The sequence below is a fragment of the Glandiceps talaboti genome, chromosome 5 (genome assembly GCF_964340395.1).
Source record: "Glandiceps talaboti chromosome 5, keGlaTala1.1, whole genome shotgun sequence".
Taxonomy (NCBI): Eukaryota; Metazoa; Hemichordata; class Enteropneusta; family Spengelidae; genus Glandiceps; species Glandiceps talaboti.
The window spans coordinates 9,060,001-9,072,413 of NC_135553.1; the positions used below are offsets into that span (position 1 = coordinate 9,060,001).

General features: G+C 35.8%; 1 protein-coding gene across 2 annotated transcripts in view; it reads left to right on the plus strand.

The window, feature by feature from the left end:
- The window catches only part of LOC144434924 (dynein axonemal heavy chain 3-like), a 64,018-nt gene that overhangs the window by 24,109 nt on the left and 27,496 nt on the right, over window positions 1-12,413 (plus strand). For both annotated transcript variants that reach the window (XM_078123445.1, XM_078123447.1), the window contains exons 19-33: window positions 145-261; window positions 776-955; window positions 1,550-1,686; window positions 2,180-2,381; window positions 2,989-3,192; window positions 3,837-3,951; window positions 4,359-4,666; window positions 5,199-5,489; window positions 5,783-6,076; window positions 6,479-6,631; window positions 7,235-7,457; window positions 8,115-8,245; window positions 9,241-9,487; window positions 9,923-10,068; window positions 12,048-12,209. In XM_078123445.1, the coding sequence (XP_077979571.1) occupies window positions 145-261; window positions 776-955; window positions 1,550-1,686; window positions 2,180-2,381; window positions 2,989-3,192; window positions 3,837-3,951; window positions 4,359-4,666; window positions 5,199-5,489; window positions 5,783-6,076; window positions 6,479-6,631; window positions 7,235-7,457; window positions 8,115-8,245; window positions 9,241-9,487; window positions 9,923-10,068; window positions 12,048-12,209 (2,910 nt within the window). The remainder of the gene's footprint in view (window positions 1-144; window positions 262-775; window positions 956-1,549; window positions 1,687-2,179; window positions 2,382-2,988; window positions 3,193-3,836; window positions 3,952-4,358; window positions 4,667-5,198; window positions 5,490-5,782; window positions 6,077-6,478; window positions 6,632-7,234; window positions 7,458-8,114; window positions 8,246-9,240; window positions 9,488-9,922; window positions 10,069-12,047; window positions 12,210-12,413) is intronic.

The window sequence follows — 12,413 nt, forward strand, 5'->3', positions numbered from 1 at the left end:
TAACAATAGCAGGAAGTGCTCTTAGTTTTCTTTATAGCTGAAAATTGTAAACAAGTATCAAGACATCAAATACAGTTATTGACAGTTCGTATGTAAAATTACAACTGATCTGAACTTTGATGTGTTTTTTTTATTGATGTACAGGGTATTTCCATTCTGTCAGCTGTGGATGATATTCAAATGATATTAGATGATCACATCGTCAAAGTACAAACAATGAGAGGATCTCCCTTTATCAAACCCTTTGAAGTTGAAATGAAGGTAAGTTACGCATTGTTTGATGTCAGATTAGAATATGTATACTTGACAACAGAATATTATCAAGTATACACGATGTCATATAAAAAGTACTACAGAGGTTAAGACAAGAAAGCAAACCAAACATGTCAAAGTTTGTTAGACCTTTTTCCCAGTTTAAGTCGGTTGTAAGATTTAGTTCAAAATTCTTGAAAAAGCCTGCTCATGGTATGAAACTAGTCAAAGATTCAAGCCATTTTTGTACTGAATTATAAAATACTGTTGTAAGATATGCATTCTCTTGCTAAACTTGGCATCTTTTAAAAAACTGAAAATAATTAACAATTTGTTGTACATTATTACATGTACATGGACAGTGAAAAGAACTACATTGTAATAATCACAATGATGTGGCCAGTAATTTATGACAAAATAAACAACTTTGGGGAATAAACGATCAAGTGCAGCTGTTGAGTTCTGTAAAATGGAATCATCACTACATCGTGTTCATATTTGTATTTTTGTTATTGAATTACAGGAATGGGAAGAGAAGCTAGTAATGATGCAGGATATCTTAGATTCCTGGTTAAAATGTCAAGCTACTTGGTTATACTTAGAACCTATCTTTAGCTCTGAAGACATCATGGCTCAGATGCCAGAGGAGGGCCGCAAGTTTGGCATTGTGGACAGTTACTGGAAGGATATTATGGCAGAATCAGTAAGTTTGGTCTAATGTTAGACTACCAACAATTAAAAAGAGTTGTATTGCATTCAGTGTCTTCAAGCTATATAAAATGATTACCGTAACTAGGAGACTTATCTAGTCAGAGTGCCGAGAGAGATATGAACAATGCTGTGATTATAAAACTCATGTTGTATTTTCAAACTTGACATTACATTGTGAATGCTTGAAACCTGAAATTTGATATTTCTCGTGATGCAATTTGTATTCTTTCATAGTTCTTATCTTTGTGAAATAGAATTTAAAACTTACAAATTTGATATTTCTCGTGACACAGTGTATTTTAGAAATAAAATTTAAAACCTGAAATTTGACATTTCTCCGGATGCAGTGTATTCTATCATAGTTCGTATTTTTGTGAAATAGAACTTAAAACTTTATATTTGACATTTCTTATGATGCAGCTTATTCTGTCATATTTTCACTTGCTGTTGCAAACACAAGTGACACGATAAACTACATCACCTGCAAAAATAACTTAGAACCGTATGCCCAACCCTCCATTGTGAGCCTGTAGGGTTCTGTTGTAGTACTACTGACTAAATTATACTATTCATTGTGAAATTCCAGATTAAAGATACAAGTGCCTTAGTAGCCACAGCACAACCCAATATGTTGGGAAGACTACAAGAATCTAACACTCTGTTGGAAGAAATTCAAAAAGGACTCAATAACTATCTTGAAAAGAAACGTCTCTTCTTCCCAAGGTAGGTTTGAATTTTAAAATTAATTCACCAATATTACATATTAAATGACTGAAATTTTCATGCTAAATCACCAACTGCCAGACTATAATCCTTGTGTGTTTAAATGTTGTGCGGATTCCTGTCGTGGTAATCCATATTCTTAGCTTCAAGAAATTAGTCAAAAACAAACTTACATGCATGTACACAGATATTTCAAGTGATGATTTAAAAAAAAAAAACGTCCCTGAAATAATTAGTGAAAGATGATTCGTACCATAGACTTGTTCTGACGAGTCACATACTTGTACACATTCCATCACTCATAGAATTGTATTTTATTCTACATATAAAAAAAATAGTGGTCCATGTAATTGATGAAAAGCTATCAGGAGCTGCACTACCATTGTTTTTTTTTTGTTTTTTTTACAGTGATGTCATATCTATGTACCCTCTCCCAATGTTCTTGTAGAGATCACATCACTTGCTTCACATTAATGTTGTATCTTTTCAACAGGTTCTTCTTTCTGTCCAACGATGAACTTTTGGAGATCTTGTCAGAAACTAAAGATCCAATGCGTGTACAGCCTCATCTTAAGAAGTGTTTTGAGGGTATTGCCAGACTGGAGTTCACTGAAGAACAAGAAATAACCGGTATGATCAGCTCAGAAAATGAAGTTGTACCATTCGTCACCAAGATCTATCCTGCCAAGGCAAAAGTAAGTGTGATTTGATTCTTTCTTTCTTGTCAATAAGAGTTCCCATTTTTTTCAGTTTTGTTTTTCAGTGTAGCAGTTGTTGGCATAAAAATTAACATGGTTCTTACAGGTAAGAATCCTTCTGAGGAGAAAGGAAGAATTGAAAGCAAAATTTAAAACAAAAACAAAAAACATGAAGTATTTAATGAGCATGCATGCTTCATACAATAGTCAAATTATAACAGACTTTATTGTCAATACTTTATCTACAGAATATAAAGATGTTGACCATTGTATATAAAGCTCAGTTGCAAGTTTATTGTTTTTGAAAGCCAAAAATGACACCCAGTCAAGTAGATCTACAGTCATGTATCTGTATCATACCTTGAGCAAACTAACAAGTGCATACCTGATGAGTGCAATAAGGAGATGAGTCCTGTTATTTACATTTTTAAAAACAAATGAGTTTAACCACCATTTCAGCCATACACAGGAAATCTTCTTCGGGATACAGAATGGTCATAAAGCATGTGTATAACACAGATGATAGAATTGATTGAAATTGTTGAAATGATTTATCAAAATAGTTATGAATGTAACACGCTACGTACCTGTTTTGTATTCGTAGGGCATGGTGGAAAAATGGTTGGTCCAAGTGGAAGAAATCATGAAATCCAGTTTGAATAAGAGTACTAAGGATTCAATTGAGGGTCATAACACCACAGAACGAACCAAATGGGTTGTAGATTGGCCGGGTCAAGTTATCCTTAATGTTAGCAGCACTTTCTGGACTACCTTAGTAGCAGAAGCTATTCAAAACAATACTTTACAGGTAAGGTGTACAATAGGAATCTGTCTGTATGTAAAAAATAATGAGTTTAACCACCATTTCAGCCATACGCAGGAAATCTTCTTCAAGGTAAAGAATGGTCAATCATAAATCATGTGTAACACAGATGATTACCTGTAATTTCAAAAATTTTCAGGATTTCATTTTGGGACAGACTTTGTCTTAAATCATAATTGTAACAACTTTCTGAATGTGGTGATGCAGCTGAGTGGCAAGAAAACCTCACAAGTAGATGCATGCACTCGGAGGAGTTCATCAGAAATTAACAGAAAATGCTTCAGAAAAAATGTCTAATTCGTGAAGTTTGTGTTAGATGAGAAAAAACCTTAGAAGAAATGCATTTGAAATTGTGATAATACTGAGGACCTTTTATAGTAATTTGAGTGATTGTGTAGTATAATACAGACATCCTTACAAAAAAATGTTTTCAATGATTTGACCAAAATGTTTTCAGTGATTCACAATCTCTTAACTAACTTTGTTATACGTGCACAAGGCTTGTGTATAGTTGTAACAATTTTTTTTTAGCATGTTTACATTTTTTGCCATGGAAACCAGATGACAACAGTTGAGTTCAGCCAATAGACAGTTAGTGTGTAATTTGTCTTGTTGTGTTCCAATTCCAGGAGTACTTAGAGAAGAGTTCAGCAGATATCAATGATATTGTTGCCAAAGTGCGTGGTAAACTAGCCAGTGGTGCACGTATTACTCTAGGAGCTCTCATTGTCATAGATGTCCATGGTATGTGTATTTGTCATTTCTTAATACCTGTATCCATGTTGTATTTAGTGAAGTCAACTTCAAAACCAAACAGCTCTCATTATAATACTGACATATATATACATGGTATGTGTATATGTGAATTCTTGATAAACTTGTTGTGCTAGATTCATCAACTAAACTCATAATCATGATAACACCAATCGGATTTGTATTCTACAACCAGACAAGTCACATGCCTTCCCATGCTTGATACTGCATCATTTCCAAGCCTGTGATTTGCATAGTGATACTGCAGGAATTGTTGTGTTGTAGGGCGCCCTCTAGCAACTTGATAACACATTCATCCGTCTTATTTCAAAACTGCCTATGAATAGGAACAGGAACGATTAGTAATTGATACATTGATTTACTTTCTCTATTTTCAGCACGTGATGTGGTTGCCAAACTAACTGCTGATAAAGTCAACTCATTGGCTGACTTCCAGTGGATCAGTCAGTTGCGCTACTACTGGGAAAACGGTGAAAGTGTTGTACGTATGATAACAACAGAAATGAAATATGGTAATGAATACCTTGGAAATAGTGGACGTTTGGTTATCACACCACTGACAGATAGATGTTATAGAACTCTGATGGGTGCATTGAAACTCAATCTTGGTGGTGCACCAGAGGGGCCTGCTGGAACTGGCAAGACTGAAACATCCAAGGATTTGGCCAAAGCTGTTGCTAAACAGGTAAATATTTCTCGCACCCTACCCTACCCATACACCCCATTAACCACCCCAGCCTCCCATCCCTACCTCTTCCCCATTCCTTCCCATCTGATAGCAAATAATTGATATTTCAAACAAACATTCAAGGAAAAATGACGAACAATAGATTCCAATTTTGACTTTTATATATGTGGCTGTGTTGTGAGAAAGATTTCACTTGAACTATACCTAAGATATTTAGAAATTGCAATAGGCTTTATTTTCATTAAATATACATAAATGTAAAGTTGACTTGGAAAGATCTCATCTATTCTAATTTTTTGTGTTTATTTGCTTGCTTTTTTGATTGATTGACTGCTTGATTGCTTGTTTGTTTGTTTGTTTGTTTGTTTGTTAATTAATTAATTATAGCAGATTCATATTCTTTATTCATAAATGAATTTCCAATGAAGTCAATTCATCTTTTAGTTGATAAACAAATAGTTGTTATCCATATTTAGATGTACTGCCATATATTAACACAGTTTGATATTCTGTATTTCTTGTTATACAGTGTGTGGTATTCAACTGTTCTGATGGTTTAGATTTCAAAGCCATGGGCAAGTTCTTCAAAGGATTAGCACAAGCCGGAGCCTGGGCTTGTTTTGATGAATTCAACCGTATTGAGTTAGAAGTGTTGTCTGTAGTTGCCCAGCAGATTCATAGCATTCAGCGTGCCATTGCTATGAACCTCAAACGGTTTGTGTTTGAAGGAACTGAGTTAACACTGGACCCTACTTGTACCATCTTTATCACCATGAATCCCGGCTATGCTGGAAGATCAGAATTACCAGATAATTTGAAGGCAAGTGTTTTTACTGTCCTTTTATTTGAAATTTTTTCATTCTATTTATGAAGGCCCGGTTTGGATTAGGATAAATTATAAAATGGGGTGTGAATGATTGATTATGGCTCCACCTGGCATTGTAAAAAAAAATGAAAATTCATATCCCATATACCAGTATATACAGTAAATTACCAATGAAATATCACACCCTGTAAGTTACCAATCAAACGCCCCAACCATACATCAGAAGATGACTTTTACAGTTGTCATATTTTAGCACATATCCTGACATTATTTCTTTTTGCCAACAGGTGTTGTTCCGTACAGTAGCTATGATGGTACCGGATTATGGTCTGATTGGTGAAATTTCCCTCTACTCCATGGGTTTTGTGGATGCCAGGAGTTTGGCCGGCAAAATTGTAGCTGTGTATCGTCTGTGTTCTGAACAATTGTCATCACAGCATCATTATGATTATGGAATGAGAGCTGTCAAGTCAGTATTGACTGCTGCTGGTAATCTCAAACTGAAATACCCAGAGGAAAATGAAGGTGTCTTGGTGCTCAGAGCTATCAAGGATGTCAACTTGCCCAAATTCTTGTCTCAGGTAAATGAAATATCATGAGTTAAACAACCCTCTAAAGTACATTATAACCCATCATTTTCATACAGCTATCAGTGATTGGCTTAAATCATGTCACATGGTATGGATTGGTGACCCATAGTGACCTCATTTGCATAGAATGGGTCACTAGTCATATTCTATTTCCGTAGGGCACTATTCATGTAACACAGGAGTTGTATCATTGATTTGCTTTGACTATGGAAAGAATATATGTTATAAAACACTTACCCTAATGCTGTTATATACCAACTATTTCCCTCTGCTTTCAGCCACTGAGAAAAAGTTTCTGGGTAAAAAGCCCTCGGGGTAATAGAGATCTACTAGCGCCCTCATAGTCAGGCAATAAATGTGCAATATTAAACTCAAGTTACTTTCCTCTTTCAGGATGTACCACTGTTTGAAGGTATTATCAGTGATTTGTTCCCCGGTGTTGTCTTACCTACTCCTGACTATGAAGTGTTGTTAGAAGCTCTTCATGATAACATCAAGAAGAAGAAACTCCAAGCAGTGCCATGGTTTGTGGAGAAGATCATACAGGTTAGTTGTAATAGATTTCCTACTAGTGTGTGTGTTTTAGGGGGTGAGGTATGGGTGTGGATGTAGGTGTGTATTCAAGTGTTGTGAATTAGCAAATGAAGTCAGGTTCATTATGGTTAGAAAAATTATTGAATTTTTCAAACATACAATGATGACAAAATGATATCATTATCAATAGTGTTTCCTTAAGCTTATTGAACATGCCAATATTGTGAACCTACATTCATTTGTATTGTACAGCAAAAATTATGTCACCCGAAACACAGCGACGTCTGGCTTAACAAAGACGTTACTAACATAGCTACATTCATCATCTGTGTCAACAAAAATCTTAACTGATATTGCTGTGTCTGAAATACCATTCTGCTGACATATCGATGCCAAATCATGTACAGTGTAACAATGTGCTGAGATAATGGTATCTTATGTAAAAAAACAACAACAAAAACTAGCAAGCTATTCAGAGTTTTATTGCGCCAGAAAATGAAATGTAACAACGTTGGTAAGATTTTTGTCAAGCTATACGACACTCTGTCTCCGATGCCATGGCTTCCATTATAGAAAATTTGAAGTCAGAGATTGCATTTCTCGTTTTCCACCTAGGTATATGAAATGATGTTGGTACGTCACGGCTTCATGATAGTTGGTGATCCACTGGGTGGTAAAACTAGTAACTACCAAGTATTGGCTGATTCCCTTGGAGATCTGCATGCTGCAGGACTGATGGAGGAATTCCGTGTGATCTACAAAATTATAAACCCAAAATCTATCACAATGGGTCAGTTGTATGGCAGCTTTGATCCTGTATCTCATGAATGGTCAGACGGTAAGTAGTCATGTATATTTTATGATATGTTTGAGGGCCCCAATTCAAAGAAGTGTTTCAATTACTTGAGTACTAAACTTGGTTGGATGTGCTGTTCACCAGGGAGCTTCCATACCAAGCATGTACAAAAGATCACAGTATAACCAAGTCCAAACCTTACTGTGAGCAACCAGGTCCAGACGCTAACACTTATTTTAGCTACCCTGAATAAATATTATGATAATTTCGAAACCAGTCCACTTTGGTCAATTGCTGACAAAATGTTATAATAATAAACTTGATCTATTGTCACAAGTTCAGGAACACAGTGTAGTGCTAGTTTATGTACAATTTGACAGTAGCCCTGTCTACACGGCACTAAAAATCCTACCTGAGGTAGGCTTCAGGATAGTTTGAAGCCTGTGTAAATGCAAACGCATCCTGAAACCTTCCTGAGACCATCCTGACTTAGGACACCTTTTAGAGTTTTCCTGAATCCGTCCTGACTTTGTCCTATTTACAGTCAGGGGGGAACGCACCACATCTACGCCGCAACCTTAACCTTCCTAAGTGTAGAGACAAATCTATCCTATCTCAGGTAGGACTTGGGACTGCCTTAGGTAGGACGACCTATGTGTAGATTGGGCTTATGTGTTTTTTTTGTCTACTACTACTCAGGTGTTCTTGCCAACACATTCAGAGACCAAGCTACATCAACAACAGACGACAGAAAATGGATCTTATTTGATGGTCCTGTTGATGCCGTATGGATTGAAAATATGAATACTGCATTAGATGACAATAAAAAGGTGAATTTGATATTCGTATTCATGTTCATAATCATAGTCATATTCATTTATTGATGAATCCGTCAGAGAGAGAGAACATAGTCAGTAGTAGAACAAATGACAGCATGACACATACATTTATGTATATACACACTCACACACACAACACACAGACACACACACAAAACACACACACAGACACACTCACACACACAACACACACAGACACACAACACACACACAGACACACACACACACAGACACACACACACACACAAACACACACACACACACACACACACACACACACACACACACACACACACACACACACACACACACACACACACACACACCTGATACAAAAACATGCATTACTTACAATTCAAAAGTAAAAATATTGGCATTTATCTCAAGCAGCAGTTGTTTTGAGCTAAACGTTTCTGAGATGAAGGGTTTCAGTGATATAAACCCCAAGTAGTGTAAAAGTGGAATTATTACTCAGAATATCATAGAATCTGTTTTATGATCCATGGATTGAAATTCTGTATTCAAAGTAGTTAGGGAAAGGAAAAAAAAATCCCTATTTTATGTATCAAAAAAAGAAAACCTATAAAGGTAAATTTCATAGATTCATGAATGGTTTTTGTGTCCAATGCAAAAATATAGGCTGAAGAGCTTTAGAAACATGAATAATGTGTGAATATTGATGAAACTTTAGAATACAGAGCTGAAATGAAATGTAGCACACATCGCTATTTTATGAGTATATACATGTAAAACAATTTTTTTTCAAAATTTTGAATTTTTTCAAACTTTCTTCGAATTCAAAATACTGTGATTTCCTAACTTTCCAAATGTAGCTTATATATTGAAAATTGTTTTAATATGCCTCTACAAGAATCTAAAAATATGTTTCTTTGATTTCACCCTCTGTCGCTATTAATTACCATGGCAACTAACTATCATGGAATCAGTTTCAAGTACTAATATAATACTTGTGTTTGTTTTTTAAGTTGTGTCTGATGAGTGGTGAAATTATTCAAATGAACAACAAAATGAATTTGATATTTGAGCCAGCTGATTTGGAGCAAGCCTCTCCAGCTACTGTGAGTCGATGTGGTATGATCTACATGGAACCCCATCAGTTAGGATGGAAGCCTTTACAAGCATCGTACATGGATACCCTGCCACCAAATCTTAACAAGGAACAACGTGAACTTGTCACAGATTTGTTTGAGTGGCTGGTTCAGCCATGTTTTGGTAAGTTAAATTGATTGTTGATTGGTTGCTTACCTTCTGCAACAAACCACATTCTGCTTTATACCTACTTCACACTGAGTCATTTTTGTGCCACAAGAGGGCGCCCCACATGAGAAAAAATTAGGCTATCGAGTGACAGTACAGAGAGTATTAAAAGAAATACGCTTAAAATAAAATGTGACTTCCTAAAAATACATCACATGAAAAACAGTGGAATTCTTTTACTTGTTGAAAATGTAACCCTCTTTTGCCCTGAATCCTTGAGAAATGTATGGTGTATATAAGCCCTCAAAAGTTTACATAAGTGAATCCTTGTTATCAGCATAACGATGGACGGCAGCATCAGATCTCAATTTATCCCGAGTTGCCAAACCATTCACACACTGTACCTTTTGATAACCATCATGTTTTAAACCTTTCATCTTGTACACCCAGATTTCATACGTCATGAGTGCAAGACTTTCATCAACACATCAGAGCTTCACTTGGCCAAGTCACTGATGAATCTGTATACATGCCTGATGGATGAGATCCGACAGAGTGGCAAAGAGGGAGAGACAGGAGCACTTACCAATCAACAGGTACAGTTTGCCTCACAGTGTCATATATTGTACATGTACAACCACAGAGAAAATGTTATTCACCATAACCTCATTCCATTATTTTAAATAATGAGATATTGTAAATAATGGAAAAGAGCATGATGTTGCCATGTGGCTAGTGGAGAGTATAACAGTAATACAGCACACTGCAGATTACTGCTCACTCTCTCTGTTTGATACAAGCATGCAGAAAGCAATAAGAAACTTTGCTGCTACATTTTTAAGATAGCAAGATTGAATGAATACAGTTTCTTGCTACATTTTCGTCTAAATTTGAGATGAACTAACATGCTATCATGCAGACATCAAAGCATTGGTGCCTGCGAGTCTGCATCTAGTTGCGGTATGTTTAAATGGTTGATTTCATTCAGATTGAATGTTGCAAGAAATTGTAATCTTGCTATTTTAGGATATAGAATGTGCTGTTTCTTAGTGGTTTGTGTGTGATTGTATCAAACAGAGAGAGAGAGAGAGAGAGAGAGAGAGAGAGAGAGAGAGAGAGAGAGAGAGAGAGAGAGAGAGAGAGAGAGAGAGAGAGAGAGAGAGAGAGAGAGAGAGAGAGAGAGAGAGAGAGAGAGAGAGAGAGAGAGAGAGAGAGAGAGAGAGAGAGAGAGAGAGAGAGAGAGAGAGAGAGAGAGAGAGAGAGAGAGAGAGAGAGAGAGAGAGAGAGAGAGAGAGAGAGAACAGTAATCTGCAGTGTGCTGTAACTTTATAAATGTTGAATTTTGTACTGATTCCAAAGTTTAGTATACCACAAGTGTATATTTTAACAACTGTCAGGTATTCAACTTGGGGAAGAAAATCCTTGCATGTTCTGAGAACCCAGCAAGTTTTCTTCAGAAACTTGAAGCTTTGTGATCATAGGTGTCCAACAAAACCCCATAAATGGTGATAATTAGTCTGGAATTTAGCACACATTGCTAGCTCACCTATCCATGGGTTTTTGTGTTTGAGTGTCATAATGTGAGAATTTTAATGCTGGATGATGAGTGTTGTATGTTCTTGAAAAAAGTTAAAATCTTACAATGTTATACAACTTGAAGGAAAGTTAATGTAGCATTGCTGCAGCCTAAAAAATTTCTTTACTTTTCAGGGTAGACTCACACAACACACAATACCATTAGATTTCATTTCTCAATGTATGAAATACTGGAAAATACAGTAATTCCCAGTTCTGATGTGATTCCCAAATCCCAGATTAACAGTATTTGGGATATTTGTTTTTTTGTGCTGTGTAAATCAAATGCATGAAATTTAACTAATGGAGATTTCCTAAATTTACCTTCCTTTTCCATTGTTGCATGGTAAAAACAATAGACGGTATGTATCTAGTGTGTGTCTCATGATATGCAGTGACTTCATCACAGTACACAGTACACAGTTACATAGCACATAGCTGAGAGTGGGACTTGTCGTGTGTTCACTTTTTCTAAGCACATTAATTTTTCAGTCGTTACTTCAGTTATTAATTTTTTTTGATCATTTTTTGATTGTCAATTTTACGTATTTACCTTTCTACTACAATTTCTATTTTGTGTGTTTTTTGCCGTTTTTCTCTCATAGTTTTAAGATATCAGGGTTTCTATTCAAATAAAGCAAAACAAAGGAACTTTCACATCGTACATGTTACGCAAAAGTTTTTCATTTGTATTCGATGGTACAAAGTGCATGCGGAAGAAAGAGTACAGGTTGACATAACTGATAACAGAGATGTAGTAAACATGATTTTTGAAAAGGTTCACTGCATGGAAAGCATTCTTCAGTCACAGTGGTAGTTTGTGCCAACTCTCACATTTCGAAGATTAAACCCACACTGTGTACAGAAGTCATACAGAAATTGATTTTCGAGTGATAATATTTCAAGTTTGGTGAAATTACAGATTTCTTTGAGGTTTTTTTTATCTCTTCAACATTGCCGATTCTTTCTTTGATGATAACAATATTATTTCTTGATGTAGATAACTCTATGGTTGCAAGGACTATTCCTGTTTTCCTTGGTATGGACTGTAGGAGGCACCCTGGATACCAACAGTCGTCTCAAATTTGACCAGTACTTCCGTACTCTGATTAGTGGAACTGTTCAAGAACACCCCAAACCAAAGAGTATCAAAATTACCAAGGTAATATTTCTTTCTCAATTTCAGATGATATCAAAGTCATTCTCTTTGCACAAAAAAAGTTGATTTTTCTGAAGTGTGGACACCAGAAGACTGTAAATACCTAGATTTATTTGATAGAGTCAAACTAGACAGCTATGAAAACACTTACACATCATGATAACTTTAATTAACATTGCATCATGGTTCTTTCACATGCCATTTTTA